This window comes from Netta rufina (genome assembly GCF_964035555.1).
Source record: "Netta rufina genome assembly, chromosome: 2".
NCBI lineage: Eukaryota > Metazoa > Chordata > Aves > Anseriformes > Anatidae > Netta > Netta rufina.
In genome coordinates, this window is record NC_140124.1 from 158649282 (window position 1) to 158674720 (window position 25439).

Here is a 25439-nt window from a genome sequence, read left to right on the forward strand (position 1 = left end):
CGGCGCGGCCACGCGGCTGCGCCCCCCCCCGCCGCCCCCGGCCCGGCCATGGCCACGTACGAGCTGGGCAGCCTCCCCCCCAACCCCGAGGAGCAGGACTTCATCCAGGCCTACGAGGACGTGCGGGAGCGCTACAAAGGTAGCGCCGGGCCCCACGCGTGTTCCGCGTGGGGGGGGGGTAGGGGGTCGGGGCGCGCCGGGTGGGGGTCGCCGTGGGGCTGGGCGCCGGGGCAGAGCTCGGAAAGGGGGGGCAGAGGGGAAGGGGGGCTGTGCCCCCGCGTGGAGCCCCACTCGGTGGGCACGGTGCGTGTCCCACGGCCGCGTGGGAGGGGTGGGCACGCGTGGGGGGTGCGTGGGGGGCTGCGTGGGGCACGTGGGGAGTGCGCAGGGGGTCAGTGTCAGCACCTCAGAAGCGCCCAGACCCCCCTGCCCACCCCGGCCGTGGGCTGCGTGGGGTCGGGGGGTGGCCGTGGGGTGGGGACGGGGGCGCAGGGTGCGGGGCGCGGGCTCGGGGCCGCCGTGGGCCCCCCAGCGCGGTGGCGGTGCGGCGGCGGCGGGCTCGGAGCAGCCATGCCCTTACAAGGGGCGCGAGCGCGGCCGGCGCTGCCTGACCCCGGCACGTCACCGCGCCTGTGGGGCCGGGGAGCCCCGCGGGGGGCCGGGGAGCCGGGGGGGGCCACGCACGGCCAAGCCCCGGCTGCGCTGCCGCCCTGGCCGGGGGTCTGTCCCCGCGTTGTCCGTCTGTCCCCGCGCCCCAGGGGCTTCTTTCCCCTGTGCGTGTGGCAGCAGCGGGGTGGGACCCCGGCCAACATCCTGGCGGACGCATCGGGTGTCCTTTCGGGGGGGCACGGAGGGGCCCCTGCCTGTGCGTGACTCCACGTGCCTGGGGCTGGCGGTTCAGGGCTCGTCCCAGCCCTGGGGTCCCCCCGACACTGCTCAGCTCGGGGACCCCGGGGTGCCCCGGCGGCCGGTCCCGCTGTTGGTGCTGGTGGGGGGGGTCTGGGTGCCGACCCCTCCCCTGGCGCTGGGCCGGGTCCCTTCCCCGCAGCCAGCGGGGTCATCGCACGCGCCGCTGTCCCAGAGCTGCTGGCAAAGCCGGGAAGCGTCAGCCGAGCCTCGGGGCTCTGCAAAAAGTGTTGACACTGCGAGCGAGGAGCAGACGGCTTGGCCCCGCGCCCGCCGGCGCCGCCTGTACCTGCCAGCGCCGCCCGGGCTGGTGGCACTGGCGCACGCCAGCCCCGGGCAGAGGCAGCACCGGCTGCATCCCCGCGGGCACCGCAGCGAGCGGCCGCGGGCACAACCCCGCACCAACCCCAACCCCAACCCTGTGGCCGGGGGGCTCGGCGTCCCCATGCTCGGCGTCCCTGCATGGGCACCGCGGCCACCGGTGGGGGTCTGGGGGCAGCCGCCTGCGTCCCGTGCTCGTGGGGTGCCTCTGGGCTCGTGCCCCCCCCGGCGAAGCGCAGCAGACCGGCGCAGGCGGCCGTGTAAGGATAAAAGCTGGAGCATGCCGGCGGCAGGACGGAGCTGCCGTTGGCCGTGCGCCGCGGCCGCGCTGCATGGGGAGGCCTGGCCGTGCCGCAGGGGGGGTGTGCGGTGCATTCCTCCCGCTGCCGACACCCCCATGTCCCGAGCTGTCCCCAACAGAGCACGAACAGCCCCAGGGCAGCAGGCCCGGCACCAGCAGCCCCCCGCGGGTCGCAGGGTGCCCACCACGAGCCCTCGGGATGCGGCGGTGGCGGTGCCGCGGGCATCGATGCCGTGGGTGCCGCGGGTGCCGCATGGCACCGTCCCTCCCCACGGACACGTGCCCGGGTGCTGGCTGCTGCTGGGTGCTGCCGTTATCGCTGCCCAGCCAGGAGCACCGGGGGGGGCACCGGGGGGGCACCTGGGAGGCATCTCCTGCCCCCCTCCCCAGGCACGGGCAGCACCAGCCACAGCAATTTGGGGCTGGGGGGAGCTCCATGGGGGCTGCAGCTCCGCTCTGCCCATGGCAAGGGCTGCGTAGGTGCCCCCCATTCCCCTCCCCACCCGTGTCGGTGGCCGTGGCAGCGTGGGGGGGGGGCTGCAGCCCCTGTGCTGCTGCCCAGACCCGGTGCCAGGGTGGGCCCCGCGGGGAGGGGGCTGCGCCGGGATGGAGGGGGGGGGGCGAGGCGTTAATGGGGCGGGGCGGGGGGCTGCGCTGCGGTGGATGGGGATGGGGGGGCTGTGGCGCAGCAGGTGCCGATGCGAGCCGTGCCGAGCCGTGCTGATCCGATCCGATCCGTGCTGATCCGAGCCGATCCGAGCCGATCCGAGCCGTGCCGGGGGCGGGGCTGCCGCAGGAGCTGCCCGTTCCCGGTGCCCCGGACGGGGCGGACCGGCCCTGATTGGCCGCGGCCGCCCCATAAATGCAGGGGGGGGGGGCGCGGGGCGCAGCGCCGGGCCGAGCCGAGCCGGGCCATGGCCATGGACACGTCCCGCTCCATCCATCACGAGATCATCTCGCTCAAAGGTACCGGCGGGGTCACCTTGCCGGGGGGCTCGGCACCCGCCCGGGATGCTCCGCAGTGGGGTTGGGGGCTTGGGGGGGCTCAGCGCCCGCCCTGGATGCTCTGCAGTGGGGATGGGGACATGGGGGGTGTCTTGGAAGCCACCCTGGAGGCTCTGCAGTGGGGCTGGGGGTGTGTGGGGGGCTTGGCACCCATCCTGGATGCTCTGCAGTGGGGCTGGGGTGTATGGGGAGCTTGTCACGCAGTGGGGCTGGGGGCAGGCAAAGTGCTCGGTGCCCACCCTGGGTGCTCCACGGTGGGGCTGGGGATGTGTGGGGTGCTGGGCACCGGCTCTGAGCGCTCTGCAGCAGGGCTGGGGGCAGGCGTGGAGCTTGGCGCCCACCCTGGGTGCTCTGCAGTGGTGTGGGGGCGTCCGTGGTGCTCAGCATCTGCCCTGGGTGCTCTGCAGTGGGGCTGGGGTGTAGGGGAGCTGAGCACGCAGTGGGGCTGGGGGCACGCAGGGTGCTCAGCGCCCACCCTGGATGCTCTGCAGTGGGGCAGGGGACGTGTGGGGTGCTGGGCACCTGCCCCATCTGTGTGGTTCTGCGGTCCCCAGCACTGCCACTGCCCTGTGGCCAGCCTGGGGCAGGGTTGTCCCCCGGGGGGGCACGGTCACTGTCAGGGGACAGCCCCCGGCTTGCAGGGGGCCTGAACCTGTGGATGGGGGGCTCGGGGCCACTGCTGCACCAGCGCTTGCTCGGCTGCACGGGCACACTGCCTGCGGCACGGGAGAGGGGCTCGGGGAGCTGCCGGGGGGGCAGGGGCTGGGGGGGGCTGTGCCGTGCCGTGCCGTGCCGCAGAGCCGGTGCGCTGGGGCGTGAGTAACGGGCCCTGTGGATGCTCGTCACGGGGCTGCTGCACCGCGTGCTCCTGTCCCCTCTAAGCCGCCGCAGCGGGCATGCGGCCACTGCACGGCCAATTACGCTAACGAGCCGCGGCGCTGGGGCTGGGGCTGGGGCTGGGGCCGCGCTGGCTCGGACCCCGGCCAGGGTCAGGGAGAGGTTGGGCTCTGTTCCCCCCGTCCCTTCCCCCCCTTGCAGCTCCCGGGCTGCCAGCGGGGAGATTTATGGTGAGAACGGGCATGGCCGCAGGACCCCCGCCGGCCCCGTCCTCATTAATCCCCCCGGGGCTCCCGGGCCGCTTGGCTCGGCCGCAGCGCCCTGCGAACAGCGGCGCCTTTGTTCCTGCCTCGGCACGGGAGCCCTGCGGCAACGCCAGCCCCCAGGGGCACCGGCACCGGGCTGGGGGCCAGGGACTGCCGGCCGGGGCCCCCGCTGCCCACCCGCCTGCCCCACAGCGCCGTGGGGCTGCAGCCTGCCCGGACCCCCGGCCACGGGTTGGGGGGAGGTGGGGAGGGGTCCGGCACCGTGCCCGGTGTCCCCGGCAGGAGGGAGCAGCCGGAGCTGGCTGTGCTGTCACAGCGCAGCGGGTCGCTGCGGCGGGCGCTGACTCGGCACTTCCCGGCATGCTGCAGTCACTGGGCAGGGGGCCGGGGGGGCTGGGGGGATGCTCCGGCCATGGGATGCGAGCATGTCCCCGAGCTGTCCCTGTGCCACCAACGTGGGGACGTGGTGCTGCCCGGGGGGGGCCGTGGGCTGGTTCTGGTGGCTGCGTGGGACAGGAGGCGGCTGCGTGGGGAGGCTGAGGGGGCTGCGCACGGGGAGGCCGCTGCTGGCGGCTGCAGTGTGGGTGCTGTGCTCCTGGCACCGTGCGCATTGTCCCGTGCTGTCCCCACAGGTCTGTGCTGTCCCCTCTGCTGTGCCCGGCACGGGCAGGGCTGGGGGCACCCCAGGCTGGGAGCCACCACGGGGGGGGTGTCCCCAGCTCCGTGCCCCCTCCGTGGCGCCGCAGAGGGAGCAGCACTGCGGGGATTTGCATGCAGGGGGCCGGCTGCCTGCCGCGGTGCCGCGTCCCTGCCTCTCCCTGCCCTGCCGGGGGAGCCTGGGGGCTGCCGGGTGGGGACCCTGCCCTGGGGTCTGGCGCAGCTGCGGAGGTGACGCGGTGCTGGCGGTGGCGTGACGGCTGCTGTCGCCGTCCCTGCCCCGGGGGGGGGAAGCTGGGTGGAGCGGGGTGCGCGGTGCCCCAGCTCCAGGCCCCGTCACTCCTGGGCCAGACGGAGGGGTCTGCGGTGGGGGAGCGTGGCTGGGGGTGATCCACGTGGCTGCGCGTGAGGGGTGCGGGTCCTCCCCAAGTGCTGCCCACTCGGGAGCTCCCAAGCCTGCCGGGGGTGCTGGTGGGTGCCCAAAGCTGCAGCGGGTGGGGCTGTGCCGTGCACCCCAGTCCTGCTGCCCATGGGTGAGGGGATTCAGGAGCCCCTGCAGTGATTTGTGCCATGGCTGCTCTGGCGTGCCAGGCGCTGCCCATGCCCAGGGCTGCGCTCACCTCCTTGCTCACTGCTGCATGGGGCCAAGCAGAGCTGGGTACAGACCCCTGGCCCCCAATCCCTGCTCCCCACCGCTGCCGGCCCCCATCGCTGCTCTGCTCCCCAGGGCACAGCTCGCAGGACGCGGGGCACCAGCCTTGGTGCCACTTCTCCTGCTGGTGCCATCCCCAGCGCCACAGTGTCCCCAAGGCCCCCGGCCCTGTGCCACCACCAGGGGTTCCTCATTCCTCCGGCTGCGTCCCGTGCCAGCCTGGCCTGGCCCCAGAGCCATGCAGGATCTGTCCTCATGTCCCTGTCCCGCTTGGGGCTGGCAGGACGCCCATCCTTGGTGACTTTACTGCGGGACCCCTTCAGCCCGGGGGGGCTCCCCACAGGGTGGTGTGGGTGCCAGGTGTCCTGTTGGGACAGGGTGCGTGATGCCAGGTGGGGAAATGATGGGGCACGTGGCGTGGGGGCTCCACACTGCACCCACTTCCAGACCCCGCACTGGGTGCCCCAGGGGCTGTGCCCGTCACCGGGCCTGGGGGGTGCTTCTGGGGTCCCTCCCCACAAAGCCCCCAGCTGCCAGCCCTGGGGACGGGCAGTGAGGACACCGGGGGGGGATCCCGGCACGGGACACGGGGACTCCGTTTCGCCCGGCCCGACCCGGGGGAGCCCCCCCGCGCCCCGGGAACCTCCCCCCGCGGCGGGCCCGGCCCTGCTCAAACAGCAGCAGAGCAAACAGTGGCGCTGGCAGGATGCGGCCCCGGTGCGCGGCCCCGGTGCGCGGCGATGCGCCCCGGGGCGGCCCCCGCCTGTTTCTTCCTCCTCGCCATGGCGACGGGGGCGGGGGGGGGGGGGAGGGGGGGGCGCGGGGGCCACGTCCCCGGGCAGGTGGCGGCCCGGCGTCCCCGGGACCCCCCCCCCCTCCCGCCGCCCTTCCCCCGGGGCCGCGTCCCGCGGGGGGTTCCCACGGCGCGGGGAACCGGCCCGGTGCGTCGGGGCGCGCCGGGGGAGCCGCGGGGCCGGCCCGGGGGGGGGCTGCGCGGGGCCGGGGAGGGGCCGCTGAGTCAGGGCCGCCGCCGAGCCGAGAGTGCCCCGGCCCCCCCCGCGCCCAGCCCGGGAGGTGGAGCCGCCGCCAGTCTGCCCCGCCGCGCGCTGCGAGCAACCGCGCCGAGCCGAGCCGAGCCGGGCCGGGCCGTGCCAAAGCGCGCCGGGCCCTGCAGAACCGGGCCGAGCCGTGCCGAGCCGAGCCGGGCCGAGCCGTGCAGAGCCGTGCGGGACTGTGCAGAGCCGGGCCGGGCCGAGCCGTGCGGGACTGTGCCGTGCCAAGCCGTGCCGAGCCGAGCCGTGCCCAGCCATGGTGGCCGGGATGCTGATGCCGCTGGAGCGGCTCCGCGCCATCCTGGAGCTGCTGTTCCGCGAGGGCGTGCTGGTGGCCGAGAAGGAGCGGCGGCCGCGGCGCTGCCACCCGCAGCTGCCCGGGGTGCCCACGGTGCAGGTGATCCGCGCCATGGGCTCGCTGCGCTCCCGCGGGCTGGTGCGGGAGACCTTCGCCTGGCGGCACTACTACTGGTACCTGACGGACGAGGGCATCGCCTACCTGCGCCAGTTCCTGCGCCTGCCGCCCGACATCGTCCCGCTGTCCCTGCAGCGCGCCCGCCGCCCCGCCGCGCCCCCCGCGCCCGCCCGCCGCCCCGCCGCGCCCCCCGGCCCCGGCAGGACGCGCGAGGAGCCCCCCGGCTCCCGGCTGTACCGGAGGAAAGAGGAGGGCGAGCAGCACGTGGAGCCCGCCGCCGCCGCCGGGGGGGTGTCCCGGGAGGGCCCCCGGCCCGGCCCGGCCCCAGGTAGATCCCGGCAGCCGCGTGGGGAGGGGGGACCCGCGTGGGACCTCGCGCCGAGCCGGGAGGGGGGGCGCCGGGCTGCTGCCCACGGGGGGGGGCTCTGCAGCGCGGGTGCCGGTGCCGGTGCCGGCCGTGCCCCTCTTCCCATCCCGGAGAGGGGGTGGCTCCTCCCACCCCCCCGCCCGACCAAAGGGCACCCACGGGGATGCGGACGTGCGTGGGGACGGGGGGTGCGGGGGTGGGGACACGGGGACCCCGGCGCGCAGCGTGGCTCCTGGGGGTCGGGGGGGGCTCCGGGCCCTGCAGGGGGGGAATCCTCCGGGCACGGAGGGGCTGCACCGGGGCGCGGGGGGGGGGCTGGCGCCGCGTCCTGCAGCGGGAGATGCTCGGAGCTTCAGCGGGGCCGAGCCCGGGGACGGACGGCGGCAGCTGGGGCAGACGGGGCGGCTGGTGGGGAGGGGGCTGCCGCGCCCCCCCCGCCCCGCGGACACGCGATGCCGACACCCGATCCGCGGCCGGGGGGCGCGGCGGCAGCTGGATCCGGCGGGGGCCGCGGGGCATCCGCGGCGGGGGGGCCGGGGGCAGCTGCGCCCCGAGGCCGCGGTGCCGGCCGCTCGCCCTCCCCGTGCCGCCGCCCGTGACTCAGCCCCGCGGCCGCGGCCGCTCCAAGTTTCCAGCAGGAAGGGGCCGAGCCCGCGCCCCGGCCAGGCCGTGAGTCAGCGCGGGGGGGTCGGGGGGAGCTGCCTGCACGCGTGGGCAACGTGGGCAACGGGGACTGGGCGCGTGTGCCCGCGGCGCGTCCCCGCGCAGGGCAGTGTCAGGGCGGGGGCAGCTCCCCCGGCTGCAGCCGGTGCCGCCCGTGCCCGTGCCCGTGCCCGTGCCCGTGCCCAACACCCGGTGGGAACCGGGACCGGGCCGGTGCTGCTCTGCCCCCGGTTTTTCCTCCCGCTCGGGGCCGTCGGTGCAGGAAAACCCGGCCTGGAGCCGGTGTCAGGGGCACGGAGCCGCGCCGTCGGGGGGCAGTGGGGGACACAGTGGAGCACACCGGGGGGAAACGGGGACGAGCCGCGGCCCCGCATCCAGCCCCGGCCCCGCATCCCCCGGTGGCGGCGGCCGCCCCGTCGGGCCGGTGCAGGGGGCTCGGCCGTGCGGGCCGGTACCCCCCGGCGGCTCGCCCCTCGCCGGGGGCCGGGGGCCGGGGCCGTCCCGCCCCCGTCCGTGTCATGTTCTAACTCGGGCACCGTGACGGGCCCCCGGTTATTTATATCGGCGCCCGCCCGCTGCCTCCCTCCCTGCGTCCCTCCCCCGCGGGCTGACCGGCGGAGCCGCTGCGCCTCGCTCCGCGCTGCCCATGAAGGTCGTGCCGGGTAGGCGACAGCCGCGCCGGGCCGAGCCGGGCCGGGCCGCGCCGGGCCGGGGGGGGGCAGCGCTGCCCGCCGTATAAAAAGCCGGCACCGGGCTGTGTGTGTGTGTGGGGGGGGGGGGCAGGGGCTGGCGCCGGGCCCGGGGCCGCCCCCGCGGGGCTCGCTCCTGCCGGTGCGGCGGGGGGAAGGCGGCTCCGCGCCGCGCACCGGGAGGGGTTAAGGCGGAGCGGGAGCGGCCCCGGGGGGGCGGGCGCTGGCGCCTCCCAGCCCCGCCGGGCCCGGCAGCCCCGCGGAGCCGAGCCGAGCCGAGCCGTGCCGTGCCGCGGGGCGGGCGGTGCCGCGGAGCCGCGCCGGGATGGACGGCCCCGGGTCGCTGTTCCCGTCGCTGGTGGCGGCGGGGCACGTCGTGTCCCTCGCCCTGGTGTGGTACTGGCGGCGCCGCGCAGAGCCGCTCGCCGCAGGTGAGTCCGGCCCGGCCCGGGGCTGCCGAGCCGCGGGGCTCCGGGGCTCCCCCGCCCGCCGCCGCCGCCGCCCCTCGCCCCGCCCCCGGGCACCGGCCCAGCCCCGGCGGGGGAGGGCCCGGCCGCGCCGTCGGGGCGGGAGGCGGCGCGGGGGGGGGGTCGGGGGCCGCGGGGCCGCTGCAGGGGGCTTTGGGGCGCGAGCGCTGCGCGGGGCGGGGGGGCGCGATGCTGAGGTCCCCCCCCCCCTTCCCATCTCCGTGTCCCCCCGTGTCCCCAGCGCGGCCCCTCCCCGGCCGTTCCCGGCAGCCCGGTGCAGGCGGCAGGTGCTGCCCCGGGGCGCCGAGGTGCCAAATGCCTTCGGGGACAGGGCTCTGGTGACGGGGGGGCGCTGGGGAGCGGCAGCTCCACGCCTGCGCGGCTCCGGGCTGCCCAGGGGGGGTCCTCGGTGCGTCTGCCCCCACCCAACACGGGGCCGTCCGGAGAGCTGCAGGGTCCCGGTTGTGCCCAGTGCTGCTGGAAGAGATGGGGAGAGGGGCTGCTCCTGCACAGGTTGTGTGGTGGCTTCACGAAGCCCCCGCTCCCCGTTGCCCCCCCACGAAAGACAGGCACAGCCCCCCCCGCCCCGCTGCAGGACGCTGGCACCGTGCCCGGTGCAGGCAGCGTCTGAAGGGCGCAGCCGCCCGGCGGGGGGGGTCCTGGCGCGGCTGCCCGCGGTGCGGCACGCTTGTGCTGCAGAAGGGCTGGGCCGGCTGCGGTGAGGCCGGGCAGCCGCTGCGGTCAGGGGCTCAGCACCGCTGCCGGGGCTCTCCTCGCGCGTCCCCTTGCGCCCATGGCACCGTCTCCCCCGGGGAATTGCTGGGGGGCAGGTGCTGTGAGACCCCCGTGCCTGTGGCTGGGGCAGCCTCCTGCAGCTCCTCCTGCCCCAATCCTGCAGGGCTGACGGATGCGGGGGGGATGCAGGCTGTGGTCTCAGCCCCCCCGCCGCTCTTTCCAGGGCGTTGGCTGTGGTTTCCGTCGATCTGTGCACGGCATTCGGAGCTGTCACGCTACCAGCAGCAGGGCCAGGCATCGACCCACATTGCCATGGCAGCCAGACCGCGGTGCCCCGGTGCTGGCGCTCGTGAAACCGCAGTCCTGCAGCTGGTGCCGCGGGCTGCCCGTGCGGGGAGATGCCGCGGCCCCCTCTTCTCCCTGCCGGCAGCGCGAGCAGGGCACCTTGGCGCAGCGCGGCCCCCCCGCGGGGCTGCTGTCCCTGGCACCTGCCCAGTGCTGTCCAAAGGGCACCCCCAAGGTCGCAGCTGCTGGGCTCCATCATCCCACCCGGCCCTGCCTGCGCCCCCGTGCCGGGTGTCCCCGCTCCCTCCCCGTGGCGCCATCCCTGCGTGCCCTCGTCCCCGTCCCAGTGCCCCGGCGTGGCTGGGGTCTCTGTCCCACGGTCCCTGCGCCACCGTGGTGCCACTCGGCGGGGACACCCTGCGGGGAGCCGGGGTTATTTTTGAGCATCGTTCCTGGAATAGCGCGGGGTGGGGACTCTGCAGGGGCATCCATGGGGCTCTGCCCCACTGCGCTCCTGCCTGCTCTCCGTTGTGCCATCGGCACGGTGTTGGGGCGTTTACCCAGGATTCTGCACCCCTGCTCTGCTCGTGCCTCGTTTTCCTCCGTCCCCATGCCAGGACTGAGCCACCCCTGTCCTGCACCGCTGTGGAGACGTGAGGACCCCTCTGGGCCCTCTCTCGGAGCTGGGTGCAGGATCCCCGGGGCAGAGAGGGGCGGCAGCAGCCCCCAGCACATCGAGTGGGGCCGGAGCTGTGGCCCTGGGGGGCTACAGGGCCCCCCGCCTGGGGCAGGGGCTTGGGGGCGATGAGGCAGCACCGGGAAAGGCGGCAGGCTTGGGAGGGGGCCCTGGGGGCCGCGGCACAGCAGCTGCAGGGTTGTGGTGGCAGCGGAGCAGCCGGACGGCGCGCAGGTTTCGGTAGCAGGATGCCGGCTGTTTGTTTGGGCCTGGCTCCTGTTACCAAGGCTGCCAGAGGCTGCTCGTGGCCTCTGCGGCAGCGGCGGCTGTGGGTGGAGGAGGCCCCCAGAGAGGCTTGGGAACCCCCATCCTCCCGCCCGGCCTCTCCACTCAGCTTTTCCACAGCCCTTGCGGCTGCGGCTGTGCCAGGCCGGGGGCCAAAGGGGGGGTCGGGCGCTGCCGCTGGCTTTGGCCTCGCTGATGAGTCACCGGCCTCGCAGGAAATGGCGAAGGCTGCGGCTTGGGGCCGCGCTGGCAGCTGCTGCCTGCGCTCGGCAGCAGCCCAGGCTCCCTGGCACGGTGGCACTGGGCTGTGGCACGAGGGGGGGCAGGACGTGGGGGATCTCCCCCCTTGGCGTGCGGATGCTCAGCCCTGGTTTCTGGCCCCGGCCCCAGCCCCAGCGCTGCAGTTTGGAGCCTGTCGGGGTCCCATCGGCTGGGACTGGGGTCCCGAGCGGGGTGAGCGCAGGGGGAGCAGCGCAGGCACCCCAAAGAAAGCGCTCCGCCTGCGTCCCTGCCGTGTTTCCTGCTCTGTCTCGCCTGGTGCTAATCGCCCCGGCCCTGCCCGTCCCGGGTGCAATCGGCCCCCTCCTGCCCCTTATCTCGGCAGCACAGATGGGATGCGAGCGGCACGTGGGGCTGATCCGTGGGGCAGAGCCGTGGGGCTGGCCCAGGCCGTGCCCAGCCCTACCCCACGAGCTGCTCTTGCACCGCAGCCCCACGGTGCAGTGCTCCCCCTGTGCAGGCTGGTGGGGCCGTGCTGGGCTGTGGCCCCCTCCTGGTATGGATTCGGGGGGACAGCAGCGGCCCCCGGCCCCCCAGCTCCCCTCACTGTGCCGTGCCGTGCCGTGCCGTGCCATGCCTGCCAGGCCAGGCCCTTTGGTCCCGCTGCGAGCTCTTGGCACGCAGCGGCTCCGGGATGTAGGGGACCCCCGGGTGAGCCCCAGGGTGGGCTCGTCCGCGGCGGCAGCGGCCGGCCGGGGGCAGGAAGAGCCGGGTCTGGCAGCGGCCCTGGGCTGTGTGAGTCACCGCGTCCCACAGCTCCCCTCCAGATGCGGGAGCGCGCGGAGCAGAGCGCAGCACGGCGGTCTCCGGCGAGGCAGGGCCCGACGATGCTGCGCCGCCTCTGCTGCTGCTGCTGCTGCTGCTGCGAGCGGCAAGGCAGGTGCCAGGGGTCCGGTGGCATCCCCCCAGCCAGGGGCTGCCATCCCTGTGGGGTCGCCCCCGGCGCAGCTCTGCTCGCCCCCGCGTGCCTGGGGGGCACAGAGGGGCATCTGCGCTGCGCTGGGGGGCACTCGGATGCAGCGTGGGGCGGCCACTGGGGTGCCAGGGGGGCAGGGGAGCCGTGCGCCTGCTGCTGGCGGGGCTGGTGTGGGTCCTGTGTGGCCTCGCCGGGACCGGGGCATGTGCGGGGCACGAGGCCGGGACCGAGCCCGCCCCGGGAGCCAGCCGGGGGGGGCGCGGGGACCCCCGGGCGTGCACCTGGGACGTGGCTGGTGGAGAGACCGGGGGGTGCCGGGGGCCCGGGCACGCGGGGATGGCTCGTGGGGCCCCCACCCGTGCCCGGGGCGGCGGGGAGGGGGGAGGCGGCGCGGGGCGAGGCGGGCGCGGGGGTCCCGGGGCGCGGGGGGGGCCGGAGCGGGCCCGTCGGGAGGCGCGGCGCGGCGGGGCGAGGCGGGGCGGCGCGGGGCGGGACCCACGCGCGGCCCCGGGGCCGGGGCCGGGACCGGAGCCGGCGGCAGCAGCGCGGCGATGGCGGGCTCCGAGTGGCTGCGGGGGGGCTCCGAGCCCGAGAGGAAGCGGTACCTGAGCGCACAGCTCTGCTGCGCCGGTGCGACGGCGGGGACGGGACGGGACGGGGCCGGGGAGCGCGGCGGGGACGGGACGGGAGGGACAGGACGGGACGGGAGGGGACGGGAAGGACGGGACGGGGCCGCGGCGCGCCCGGACAGCGCCGTGGGTGCCGAGCCGAGCCGTGCCGGGCGCGCTGCTGCTGGGAGCTGCGCCGTGCCCGGGGGTGCCCAGCGCCGGGGGCTGCTGCGGGGCTGCGCCATGCCCGGGGCCGTGCCGGGGGGGCCGAGCCGGGGGGGGCCGAGCCGAGCCGAGCCGTGCCGGGGAGCGCCGGGACGCGCTGCCGTGGGACTGGGGGGACGGGGAGGGTGGCGCAGGGCCTGCGCCGGGCAGGGAAGGGTTAACGGGGCGTGGCTTGCCCGTTAAGCCCCGCCCCCCTCCCGAGTCCCGCCCCCTCCCACCAGGTTTGGCGGGGGCGGGTCCGGGGAACACCCGCGCGTGTCCGTGTCCGCGCGTGCCCGCGTGTTTGTGCTCCACGGGCGTGGCCGCGCGCACCTGCACCGCCCGGGAGCGCGTGCCCGACCCCACGGCACTGCCGGGACCCCCGGTCAGACCCACGCGGATCCCCCGACCCTCCCCCGGCCCCCTGGCAGCCCCCCCACGCGTGTCACCGTGGGGTCCGTGGCGCTCCGAGTCCCGCCGCGGGGCAACCCCTGGGGGCACGAGGCCGGGGGAGCCACGCGTGGAGGCCCCCCCTGGCTGGCACCAGCCCCGGTGCTGCGGGAGGGGCGCGGGCACGGGTAGGGGCCGGGGTCCGGGTGCCCCCGGTGCCGCAGGGGGTGGCGGGTCCTGACGGGCCAGCCCGGCCGGTGCAGCACCCACGGGGACCCCACGGCCCCCGGCGCAGGCGGGGAGCAGCTCGGCACCCGGTGAGGCCGGGCTGGCAGCTCCCGGTGCCGGGAGCCCTCCCTGTCCCCGGGGCTGCTCCGGGACTCTTCAGATCTTCAAAGCGCCACCGTAGCCACGCCACCGCCGCCGCGCACCGACCCACGCCGCCCTCCGGCCTGCCCACGGGCTGGGAGCTGCCTCTTGCGCCACCCTGCCCGACGCTGTGCTCACCCCCGGGGCACGGGGCTCCGGGGTTGTCACCAGCTGGGGATGCTCCGCGGTGGCACCAGGGCGCTGGTGGCCGCTGCGTGACCGAGCGAGGGGTTTGGGAGCGCCCGGTGCCTCACCGTGGGAAGCGCAGGAGCTGGCGCTGCCTCCTGGCCCCGGGGCTGTTGTGGCAGCCTGGATCCAGCCCTTGCCAGCTGCCTGTGCCGTGCGTCTGGCGCTGCCACCGCACGGTGCCCAGGCTCTGGTGCTGTGTTGGAGCAGGGCCAGGGCTGGGATCAGTGCCGGAGCACCCATCTGTGCCGCAGCCTGGGTGCTTGCCGCTCTGATGGGGAGAGCTCTTGGCTGCGCCTCAGTGGCCAAAACCTTCGGCAGTTTGTGGGCGCTGCCTGTGCCCTCTCACCGTGCTGGGTGTGGGTACAGGTGGAACAAAACACGCCGACACGGAGCCACCCGTGTGGCCCCACCCGGAGGCACAGGCGCCCCTTGTCCCCCTGCCCCGGGTGCTCCGCGTCAGCCCCTGCTGAGGCACCGTTGCCCCCTGTGCCCGTCCCATTTGTGGCAGCCAGCGCCGCGGTGCCGCGTGCGGATGAGTTGTGGCTCAGGTATGTCCCTGCCCTCTGACGCTCGTTGGCGTCAGCCGCGCTCCCGCAGCTGTAGCTCGCCGCCCCAGATGTGTTGTTGGCGGAAAATCTGTGCCTTTGGAGCCTGCTGCCGCCCGCATTCCTCAGCGCCTGGCCCTGGCCCCAGCCCAGCAGGCGGTGCTGGGCCGGGAGAGCGGCCGGCGCTGGGAGCGGGGAGCGGGGAGCGGGGAGGCTCCTTCCCAGCAGCAGGCAGCCAGAGCCGCAGCCTCTGCCGGAGCCGTCGGTGCCGGTGGGCACTGCCTGCGGTGTGCCACAAGCAGGGCACGGGGTGATGTGTGCCAGCCTCTGTGTCCCTCGGACTCCACGTAGGGGTCGGGCTGTCTCCTGGCACCAGCGGCGGGGCCGGGCTGGTCGGCGCCAGTGCTGGCACTGTGTGGGTGCCAGCCTCTGCGTGGGGCTGCGCCGCGCCACTGCTGCCCTTTCTCTTGCTGCCCCCGTTCCTGCCAGCAGCCCACGTGCTGGGCGCCTGGGCAGGGTCACAGCAGCTGGGGGTCCCCTGGGGGACACGCATGGCCAGCCGAGTTACGAGGTCCCACGTGAGCAGGGATGCTCCCTGGTGCCAGGGACGGGATTCCTCCGGGTGCCCCCTGGCAGCACCGCCCGCACCCCCCAACCCTTGTGAACACCCCACGGGTACCCCTGGGGCGGGGGGCAGTGGGGTGAGGCCCCAGGGGCTGAGCAGAGCCGGGTGCTGTGCTGGCAGGAGGCGTGGGGCCGGCAGCTGCCCGCCCTGGCTGTGCCAGACGCGGCGCAGGAGCGCCTGGAATGCGTTGCCGGGAGCGCTGGCTCCAGCCCCACGCTGGCTCCAGCCCCACGCGCTGCCTGGGGTGGAGGAGCCCAGCTCCTGCGCCCGCGTGGGCATGGGGATGGAGCTCTCAGTCCCCGGGCAGGGGGGTCCCGAGCCCCCTGAGTGTGGGGAGAGTGGGTCCTGCAGCTGTGGGGCACAGGGCTGGCGGTCCCGAGCCTCCCGGTCTCGTGAACCTCAGGGTCCTGTAGCCCCAGGATATGGGTCCCACGAGTCCTGTAGCTCTGGGGGTCCTGAGGACCCTGGGCATAGGGATTTGGTGGTCCTGAGCCTTGCAAACCTGGCAGTCCTGCTGTCCCTGGTTGTGGGTGTACAGGGTCCCAAACCCCCTGGCCTAGGGAACCAAGTGGTGCCGAGCTCCCTGGGGACAGGGCCTGGGGGAGGCTCGGGGGAGGCTCGGGGTCTCTGTGGCTCCTGGGCTTATGAGCCTGGGGGTCCTGAGCCTCCTGGGCTTGCACACTTGGGGTCTTGTAGTCCCTGGATAGGGGTCCCATGGGTCCTGCAGCTGTGGGGTGTGGGGCTGGGAGGCCCCAAGCCTCCTCAGCTTGTGAACCTGGGGGGGGCTCCAAGTGCTTTGTGCTTGCAGGGTCCCATAGGTGCTGCAGCTCCAGGGTGCAGGGCCGGGGTCCTGAGGACCCTGGGCTTGCAGACCCGGGGGTCCTGAGCCCCCAAAGAGCGGGTCCCACAGCTCCGGGGCAGGGGGCTGGGGGTCCCGACCCACTGGATTCGCAGACCCGGGGGTGCCGAGGCGCGGGGGTCCCGGGGCTCTGCTCCCCCCACCCCGGCCCGCAGAGGGGTCTCCAGGGGTCTCTGCCCCGCGCCCGCAGCCCCCGGGCCGCGCCCCGAGCGCATGGCGTGGGGAGGAAAAGGCGAGGAGGGGCCGGCGGCTTCCTGGGGTGGGGGGGGGGAGCCCCAGTCCCCGCCCCACAGCTCCGCACCTCGGCCGGGAGGGGCCGGGCCGGGGAGGGGTTTGCAGCCGGGGTAGCGCCGAGCCGAGCCGAGCCGAGCGGGGAGAGCGCAGCGAGCGCAGCGCCCAGCCCGAGCCACCATGTCCCGGCAGCGAGCCTGGGGCCGCGAGGATGAGGAGGGTCTCGCCGCGGGCCAGAGGAGCACCTCGGAGGACAACCTCTACCTGGCCGTGCTGCGCGCCTCCGAGGGCAAGAAAGGTACTGGGGGGGCGCGGGGGCTGCTCCCGCTCCGGCGGCACGGCCAGCGGCACGGGGAGCCTTGGTGCAGCCCCGCCAGGGAAGAGCCTGCGCTGGGGGGGTGTCCCCTGGTTGGGCTGTGGGGAGACCCCACGCTGGGGCAGTGTCCCTTGGTTAGGGTATGGGACAGACCCCGTGCTGGGGCGGTGTCCCGTGGTTGGGCTATGGGACAGACCCTGTAGTGAGGAGGTGCCACTTGGTTAGGGTATGGGGCAGACCCCATACAGGGGCAGCGTCCTCTGTTTGGGCTATGGGACGGACCCCATACTGGGGCGGTGTCCCTTGGTTAGGCTACGGGACAGACCCCGTACTGAACTGCTGTCCCTTGGTTAGGATGTGGGACAGACCCCGTGCTGGGGCGGTGTCTCTTGGTTAGGCTGTGGGGCACATCCCACGCTGGGGCGGTGTCCCCTGGTGGGGCTGTGGGACAGAGCTCCACGCTGGCCCATTGTCCTGCGGGGCAACGCCGTGGGGCCAGAGCTAGCCCGCGGGACCGGGCCCTGCAGTGCCCTGCAGCCGGGGCGCCGGCCCCAGTCCCACGCCGGCGCCAGTCCCCATCCCTGCTGTGTCAGCGCGGGGCGCAGGCGCTGCCCGCGGCGGCAGCGAGCGCTTCCTCCCACGCCCTGCCCGTCCTGCCCGCGGCCGCCCCGCCCCGGCTGCCTGTGCGCGGTGGCTGTCCCCATCCCGTGGCACAGCGGGCTGCGGGGCACTTTGGGTGCTGGGCGCAGGAGCGCTCCCCGTGGTGCGCACGTACCCGCCTGGGCGCGGGTGCCCGCCACACTTCCTTCCTCCCTTTGCGCTTGTGCCACTCCCTGCACTCGCTCGTTCCCCTGCACGTCCCGTCCCCGTGCAGTGCCTTGGCCTCGTGCTGCGTGCCCAGGCCCCGAGGACGAGCTGCCCGTGGGGTTCGCTCCACCAGGGTGCTGTGGGGTTGGGGTGTCCCCGGTGCGGAGGGCTGGGTGCTGCGCTGGCAGCGGGGCGCTGCGTGGGCAGATCCCGGCACGCTGCGGCGGGGCGAGATGTGGCATGCGCCACCCTGATCCCGATGGATCGCTGCGGTGTGGGCAGGAGGGGGCCAGCAGCATTGCCCCGTATGTGCCATTGAACCCTCCTTGTCCCCGTGCTGGGACCTGGACCAGCCCCCCTGGGCTATGCCGTGATGCTGGGAACGGCTGGGGCGAGGCGGGTGAAGCGTCCATAACGGGGACGCGTGGGGTGGGTGCTCATTAGCGGAGATAAGTGGCCTGGGCACTCGTTAGCAGGGGTAACAATGCAGGCCCTCGTCAGCAGGGGCAGGAAGGGCACCGGGTGGGGCCCGCGGGGCTGCCTGGCTCCGGGCAGCGTCGGCTCGTGGTGCCCGGCCGGCTGCGTCAGCCCCGTCCCCGTAATTACAGGGCAGAGGGGCAGGGAGTGCCCGGTGACTCAGAGCCCCACGGGCAGGGACACCCCTCGCGGCTGGGAGCAAGGGCAGCCCCCGGCTGCCTCTGCCCTGGGGTGTCCGGGCTCCGTGGGGCAGGCCCCGGGGGGTTCCCGCTCCTGGAACCTGTCCCTGCGCTCACCCCACGGGGACCACCAGCCCCGGGCTGCCCCTCGCCACGCAGCACCGCTCCCCACGCGCCTGCACCCCGGGCTGTGCCGGCGGCGCTGGGGCTGTGGGGTGCCCCGTGGGCTCATCCCCACGCAGTACGTGCAGCACCTGGGGCCGTGTCGGTGCAGGCTGTCAGCGGGCTCATCCCCGCCCCGCTTGCCGTCTCTCTCAGGGCGCACGGGAGGTGCTCGGGGCCGTGCCCCGCGGTCCCGTCTGCCGCCAGCACCCGCGGGGCCGCGGGCAGGGCGGGCGCAGCCTCTCCCCGCGGTGCTGCGGTGCTGCTCGACGTGCAGGGGCTGATTCACGTTAACTGTCTCCTTCCCGTTGTGTGCCGGCTGACTCACCGTGGTTCCCCATCGCGGTTGGCTCATCGCTTCCTGCTGCCAATGCATCCCGCGGGGTGGTGGGGGCCCTGCCAGCCCCCCCGGGGGCTTCCCCTGCTCCTTCCGCTGCACGCTCAGCTCTGCCTCCTCTTCTCTTGCAGATGAGCGAGACCGGGTCCAGAAGAAAACCTTCACGAAATGGGTCAACAAGCACCTCATCAAGGTACGGGCGCACGCCTCTTCCTGCAGACGTCTCAGCCCCGGGCAGGCTCCGCCAGCCGTGGTGCCCAGCCCCGGGCGCAGGAGCGTGGGCTCGGGGAATCACAGAGCGGTTTGGTTGGAAGGGCCCTTCCCGAGCTCCCGGCTCCAGCCCCCTGACGTGGGCAGGGACCCCTCCCACCGGGCCAGGTTGCTCAAAGCCCCATCCAGCCTGGCCTGCAGCCCCGCTGCGGGATGTGCATGGTGGGACGTGGACAGCGCCGCAGCAGCACCTGGTGCTTGGCCCCTTCTGGCACAGCACCAAGCTCCTTGGGGCGCCGCCGGCGCTGCCTCTCCCCTTCCCTGGCCCCATCACGGTTGTGCCACCCTTCCCACACGGGGCTGGGGACCGTGCCCTGGCCTAGGGTGAGCAGGGACCTTCCATGGGGGTTGATGCAGCAGGTTTGGGGGCTCTGCTGGGCTCGGGGCCTTTGGGGGCGGTGTGGGCTGGTGCCCTCTGCTGTCTGCCAACCTCTAGAACTGGCTCCAGGGTGCCAATCCCGGCAGCGTGTCCCCACAGGGGCTGGCTCCATCCCAGAGGGGCTTGACATCCCCGGGTGCTGCCGCCTGCCGCGGTCCCGTCCCATTCTCCCGTCCCCCACACTTTCCCTCTCCCCCGTGCCGCCCGCACCACGTTCCTGCCAAACCCAGCCAGGGCCCTGCGAGCGTGCCGGCACCCGTCCCTGCTGCGCCGCGGGCAGAGCCCGCGTCAGCGCCTGGCACACGCCGAGACGTCTCCCCCGGCCCCCGCGCGCCGACGTGTCCCCGCGTGCCGGCGGCCCGGCCCTGCGGCGCCGAGTGCCGTGCCGTGGGCTGGGCACCTCGGGGTGACCCCGCGCCCCCGGTCTCCAGCCTGTCTCCTCTCCGCCTGCCTCTCCTAACCTCTCTCTTTTCTCTCTGGCTCTCCTCCTTGCGGCAGCACTGGCGAGCAGAGGTAGGTGCGCTCCCTCTCCGGGCACGGGCTGCCCCTCTCCACGCTCCTTTCTTTTCTCACTGCTTCCCTTCACCCGCACCGGGGCCGATGGCCCCGTGGCCACGAGCACGGTGGGCGGTGGGGCCACGTGCATGAAGGAGCCTGCACCCAACCCGCCTGGCCTCGGGTCCCTGGGGTGCAGGGAGGGAGCTGCCCTCTGCGTGCGCTTGGGGGTGTGTGTAGGGGGACGCGGGGCCGGGGGCCGGTCCTGCTGTTGGGCACCAGGCAGGACGTGTGCGAGCACCTTGTGGCGGAGGGGGGCGGGTTCCCCCCTGCCGCTCCCGTGCCAGTGCCCGTCGGAGCGGGGCTGGAGCGGTGAGTGGCAGCTGATGCCGTGCGTGGCGTCGTGGTAACGCTGCCTCCCGTCCCTGCAGGCGCAGCGCCACGTCAACGACCTCTACGAGGACCTGCGGGATGGACACAACCTCATCTCGCTGCTGGAGGTGCTCTCGGGGGACACACTGGTAGGTGTCGCGCCACCGGGCCGGGCGCTGGCGTGCCGGGACCCCCGGCTGCCCCGTCCCCGCTTCCTGCACCCACCTCCCGCCCTGCTTGGCCTCTCCCTGCTTTGGTCCCGGCGCGGGAGCTGCCCGGCACCGGAGAGGGGTCGACCTGGGGCTGGCACCGGCCTCTCCGCCCCGAGGCCCCGTCCCCGCTGCCCCTCTGCCGCGCCGCGACCTCTCTAACACATTAACGTTTCTTTGCTTTGGTGAACTCTGCTCCTCTGTACTGGTCTCCTGTTTGCTGATCTGACCCTGACCTTCTCCCCTCTGGCCTTTGCCTCCTTTCTTTGCACTGCTCTTGCTGGGTAGCCGAGGGAGCGCGACGTGATCAGGAACTTGCGGTTGGTGAGTGGTCCTGCCGTTTGCTCTCCGCATGGCCCAGCGCGGCGTGCGCCCGGGAGCCGCCCCGGCACAGCCACCCCGTCCTGCCCCATCCCGGGGTCACCGGAGGCGAGGCAGCTCCACGTGCTCGGTGCTGTGCGCTCAGTGCTCGGCCGTTGTGGCCGAGGAGGAGAGGAGAGGAGAGCCGGGCAGTGCAGGACAGGGCGAGCTGCACGGGGCCCTCCCGGCCCTCGTGGATTTGGAGGCACCAGGGCACCCGCAGCAGGGCGGAGATGGCAGCTCCCTGCTGGTGCCCTACAGCCCGCAGGCCCTGGGGACAGAAAAACCTCTTGGTTCATCGCTGAGCTGCAGCGTGGTGGGTCCGGGGTCTCCTGGCACCTTCTGCAGCCAGGGTCAGGGAAAACCACCGCCTGTGGGGCAAAGAGGGCCTGGGGTCTCCGGCCAGGCACGAGGAGTGCCAGGGGAGCTGCCTGCAGGATCCTGAGTGGGGATCCCCACAGAGCTGGGGAAATCCCATTTGGGGAAAGTCCTAGCGTGGCAGCGCCCGGTCCCTGCCACAAGTGCACCAGTGAGCTCCCCGGTGCCACCAGCACAGCCGTGCCGTGCGGGGCCGTGCCGTGCCACGGGGCCGTGGTGCTGCACGGCGAGGAAGCGCAGGCACAGCCGGAGGGACGCTGCCCGCGCCTGCCATTGTTGGGCCCAGCAGCGCTTCCTCCCGGCGGGACGGGGGGAGGATTTCCGCGCTCGCTCCTTCCTGCGCAGGTGTTGCCTGCTGGCAGCGCGGGGGTGGTGCTGGTGCTGGTGGTGCTGGTGATGCTCTGCACCACGGGGAGCGCACGGCTGCGGCTCCAGGGCTCAGCTCCCTGCAGCCACGGAGTGCACGGAGCCTGTGCTCCCCCCTGCACCTCCCCTGCACTGGTGCCTCCTATATTTTGGGCAGGAGCCCAAGGTGGGGACGTGGGGATGGGGATAGGGCTGGGCCCCCGTGCGGTGTGTGCCATGGGGAGCAGGGTTGCTGTGCAGTGCTCATCCCTAGCTGGTGTTGGGCTCCCCTTGCACCACAGCCCACGGCCCTGGGTGCTCTCGTGCTCGGGCTGGGCTGGTCCCCGGGCTGGGGGCAGCTCCCTGCCAGCCCCTCGCGGCACAGCGCGGGGACGAAGTGCGGAGGGTGTGTGGCATTGGCATGCGCAGCTCCGGGAGGCGCCGGGTGTCTGGGGGGGCTGCGGGGCTGCACCCCGGGGGGGCCGCAGCTCAGATGCCTGCTCTCTCTCCCTGCAGCCCCGGGAGAAGGGCCGGATGCGCTTCCACAAGCTGCAGAACGTGCAGATCGCCCTCAACTACCTGAAGCATCGCCAGGTGAGGGGGGGAACCGGGCACGCGAGGGGTGGGGGCACCCTCAGTGGGACCCCCGCTGCGGGGCTGCGGCGCGGCCCCTGCCTCCTGCAACTCGCACGCCTCGCTGTCGGCAGGTGAAGCTGGTCAACATCCGCAACGATGACATCGCTGACGGCAACCCCAAGCTGACGCTGGGCCTCATCTGGACCATCATCCTGCACTTCCAGGTGGGGCAGGCGGTGCCGGGGCTCTGCGGCACCCCCGGGTCGGGGGGCAGTGCGCGGCGCGGCGCAGGATGGGGCCCGTGGCTCGCCCGGCGTAACGGCCGCGTCCCTGCAGATCTCGGACATCCAGGTGACGGGGCAGTCGGAGGACATGACGGCCAAGGAGAAGCTGCTGCTCTGGTCCCAGCGCATGGTGGAGGACTACCAGGGCTTGCGCTGCGACAACTTCACCACCAGCTGGCGGGACGGGCGCCTCTTCAACGCCATCATCCACCGGCACAAGTAGGTCTCCTGGAGCGGGGCAGGGACCCGGGCAGCACACGGGGGTATCGGGGCGGCCTGATGCCATACCACCAGCTGTGGGGCTCCCCGTTCCCATGGCACAGAGCTTCTCTGGTCACACAGCCGTACCCTGCCTTTGCTCCTGTCCGGTGTGGAGCCGTGCAGAGACCCTGGGTCCCTGCCGTGGGGAGCAGCAGCCTCTGGGGCACTGTATCTCAGGCAGGATTTGGCCGCTTGCACCGGCCCGCAGGGCTGAGCCATGCGCAGGGCAGGCACGTGCTCGCTGGCACCGCCGCTCCAGGGCAACGTCGGCACGAGCTCCCGACAAGCCCCGACCCATCGGCCTGCACCGGCAGCGCCGTGGCGCGGGGAGCCGCGCAGCCTCGCCACCTTCCCACGCTCCCAGCAGCCGCGTGGGCAGGCGGCGCTGAGCCCCCGGCCGCGGCACCGTGCCTGCGCAGCGTGCCGGGGCGCGGGGCGGGCAGGCCCCCGCCGGCCCTGCCAGGGCTGCGAGCCTTTGGGGCACGCAAGTACGTGCCGGCGCGCCGCGCCCGCGTAGGGTGGGGAGGAGGCGCCTGCACCGAGCTGAGCCGTGCCGAGCCGTGCCACACTCCGTGCCGAGCCGCTGCCGCGGCCGGAGCTCAGCGGGGCTCGGTGCCGGCATGGAGCGCAGCGCGCGGCATCGCGCCAGGAAGCAGCCGCGGCGCCGTGGCGCAGGGAGCTCGGCGCGGGCGCTGCCGGGGGCCGAGGACGGGGTGGTGCTGGTCTGCGAAGATGTTCCTGCCGCCGCCGAGCGCCTGGAGGCCGCCAGCCTCAGCGGCTCCATCTACTCCGTGCACTCCACCCTGCGCCTCAAGGAGCTGTAGGATGGGGGCTGGGGGCGGGGGGGGTGCTGACAGCCCATCGGGATGCTGGGCGAGGGGAGCTGTTCCCCTCCCCACACCCTGGGCATGGCGGGGGCTCACGGACCCACCGTGGGGGTGGGGGGAGCTGGGGGTTGGGGCCAGAGCCCTGCGCTCCTGCTGAGGCCCCTGGCTGGGGAGGGAGAGGAGAGCAGGGGGGTGGATGCAGCCGGGGGGGTGCTGCCTCTTGGGGTCCGTGCACGGGGACGTGGGGCACTGCCTGCCCCTTGGGGTGCCTGCACGGGGCTGCTGCTGGCTCCCTGTGCCCGTGGGTCCAGGGGAGGGGGCGTTGCAGGCCCCCCGTATCCGTGGATTGGTCAAGGGGCTGTTTGTTACTCGGGTCTGCGCAGGGGCATTGCTGGCTCTGCACGCCCACGGTCCCTGCAGCAGGGTTGTCCCGGGCTCCCCAGGCTCCTGGTGTGGGTCTGGGGGTGTCCCCAGCTCCCTGTGCCCCCGTGTGGGACCCCTGGCTCCCCAAGCCGTGGAGCACAGCACGCGCATGCTGAGGCTCGGCAGAGGTGCAGGCAGCACCCGAGGAGGGTGGGACCGCTGTGCCCAGGGTTCCCCCGAGCTCTCAGGCTGCCAAAAACGCGTGCCGTGGGGCAGGGAGGGCGGTGGGTGCTGCTGCCCGTGGCCCCGGCTGCCCTGCAGGGAGAGCAGCTGCCGGTGCAGAGCCTGCCCCGCACCCACTGGGGGGTCCTCGGCCGGGGGGCAGCGGCTCAGCGCTCCCTTCCCTCTGCCCGCAGGCCCATGCTCATCGACATGAACAAGGTGTACCGCCAGAGCAACCTGGAGAACCTGGACCAGGCCTTCACCGTGGCTGAGCGGGACCTGGGGGTGACGCGCCTGCTGGACCCCGAAGGTAGGGGCACGCCACCCGTCCCCCCACATCCCCACGCTGCAGCAAGGGGACGGTGTCCTTGGGGTGGCAGCAGCCTCTGTGGGCACACGGAGCCGCTCGGGGCCCCCGCTGGGCTGACCGCCCCCTGTGCCCCCAGACGTGGACGTGCCGCAGCCAGACGAGAAGTCCATCATCACCTACGTCTCCTCGCTCTACGACGCCATGCCCCGCGTGCCCGACGTGCAGGACGGCGTCAAGGCCAACGTGAGTGCTGGGGCCGGGCTGCGCCCGCGTGCCACCGGCGGACACCCGGCCCCACGGCTCGCCTCTGTGCCGCAGGAGCTGCAGCTGCGCTGGCAGGAGTACTACGAGCTGGTGACGCTGCTGCTGCAGTGGATCCGCCACCACACCGTGCTCTTCGAGGAGCGCAGGTTCCCCGCCAGCTACGAGGAGATCGAGGTGAGGGAGCTGGGGCAGGGCGGCCTCCGAGCTCCACTCACCACGGGGTCTCGGTGGCCGGGGCCAGGGCTGGGTGTGCGTGGGGACCCCCTGCAGGGGGACGAGGGACGCCAGCGCTCCCAGTCGTGGTGCCTGCGCCTTGGCACCGAAATCTCGGCTCTCCCCTCCGGTGCCGCGCGCCGGCCCCGTTCCCACGCGCGGCTCGCAGCTGCGTACCAGTGCCGTGCCGCTGGCGGGGGATGAAAGGCCCCAGCGCAGAGGGGAGCGGTGCTGGTGCCCGGGGAGCCTCCTGGCACTGGCCCAGCTGGCCGGCGGCCCAGCCGTGGGCTGGCTTCTGCTGCGGCACCCCGGGCAGCACGCACCCAGCCCTGCTGCTCCGTGGGGGCTGCGCGGCGCTGCGGGGGCACCGTCCCCGGCCGGGTGCTGCCTGGCGCTGGTCCCTCTCGGTTCCTGCAGCCTGGCCCTTTTTAGGGGGGGCCTGCGGGGCAGGAATGGGCTCGGGGCCAGGGCTGGGGTTGTGCTGGCACTGATTGTGGTGGTCGAGTGGTGGAGCCGGGATGCCGCGGGCAGGGAGGGTCCCTCTGACTCAGCTTTTCCAGGCAGGCTCCTCGTGAGTCACCCTCTGCAAACACGAGCCTCCCCACCCGGCCCCTTCCTTCCTGCGGGCTCTGCGTGCCATGGAAAGCGGGGGGGGGGGATTGCCTGAGTTGCCCCCCAGCCTGGCGCTGGTCTGCAGGCAGCCATGGCTCGTGGTCAGGCTGGGCTGGCAGCCAGCGGGCAGGGGGCTGGATGGGGAGCAGGGCCCTGACTTGTGCCCCACAGCAGGGCCCATGGGGCCAGGGGTCAGCGCTGCCCCCCTGAAGCTGCCCCCCTGCAGCTGCCCCCCGTGGCTGCCCCCCTGTAGCTGCCCCCTTTTTGGCAGATCCTCTGGCGCCAGTTCCTGAAGTTCAAGGAGACAGAGCTCCCAGCCAAGGAGGCCGACAAGAACCGCTCCAAAGCCATCTTCCAGTCCCTGGAGGTGAGCAGGACCCCGGGGGGGCCATGCCCTGAGCTTTGGGGGTCCCAGTGTGCTGGGGGGGGTGTTCCTGGAGGATCCCGGGGCAATCCTCTCGCACTGTCTGTTTGGTGCTGGGGGCGGAGGCCGTCCTGTGCCTCTCCCATTTCTGTTTCCGTGAGGCTTTGCCTCCGGCATCAGCAGCTGAGACGTGGCACCCGCGGCCAGGGCTGCCCCCTGCCCACCGGTCCCAATCCCCCCCCCCCCAGCCACTGCGCTGCCCC

The 25439-nt window shown here is 74.4% G+C and overlaps 1 protein-coding gene across 13 annotated transcripts in view; it reads left to right on the forward strand.

The window, feature by feature from the left end:
- The window catches only part of PLEC (plectin), a gene marked incomplete at its 5' end in the record, with an annotated part of 44256 nt that continues 18817 nt past the window's right edge, over positions 1 to 25439 (forward strand). For 2 of the 13 annotated variants that reach the window (XM_084282384.1, XM_084282382.1), the window contains 10 exons: positions 6254 to 6740; positions 18204 to 18265; positions 19648 to 19737; positions 21397 to 21474; positions 21588 to 21680; positions 21793 to 21959; positions 23608 to 23723; positions 23860 to 23966; positions 24042 to 24161; positions 25084 to 25179. In XM_084282384.1, coding sequence (XP_084138510.1) covers positions 6254 to 6740; positions 18204 to 18265; positions 19648 to 19737; positions 21397 to 21474; positions 21588 to 21680; positions 21793 to 21959; positions 23608 to 23723; positions 23860 to 23966; positions 24042 to 24161; positions 25084 to 25179 — 1416 coding nt within the window. Of the gene's footprint in view, positions 140 to 6253; positions 6741 to 8038; positions 8105 to 8366; positions 8563 to 12292; positions 12405 to 18203; positions 18266 to 19219; positions 19235 to 19647; positions 19738 to 20085; positions 20122 to 21396; positions 21475 to 21587; positions 21681 to 21792; positions 21960 to 23607; positions 23724 to 23859; positions 23967 to 24041; positions 24162 to 25083; positions 25180 to 25439 lie in introns of those variants that run through there. The other 11 variants (XM_084282386.1, XM_084282380.1, XM_084282385.1 and 8 more) reach the window with 11 other exon arrangements.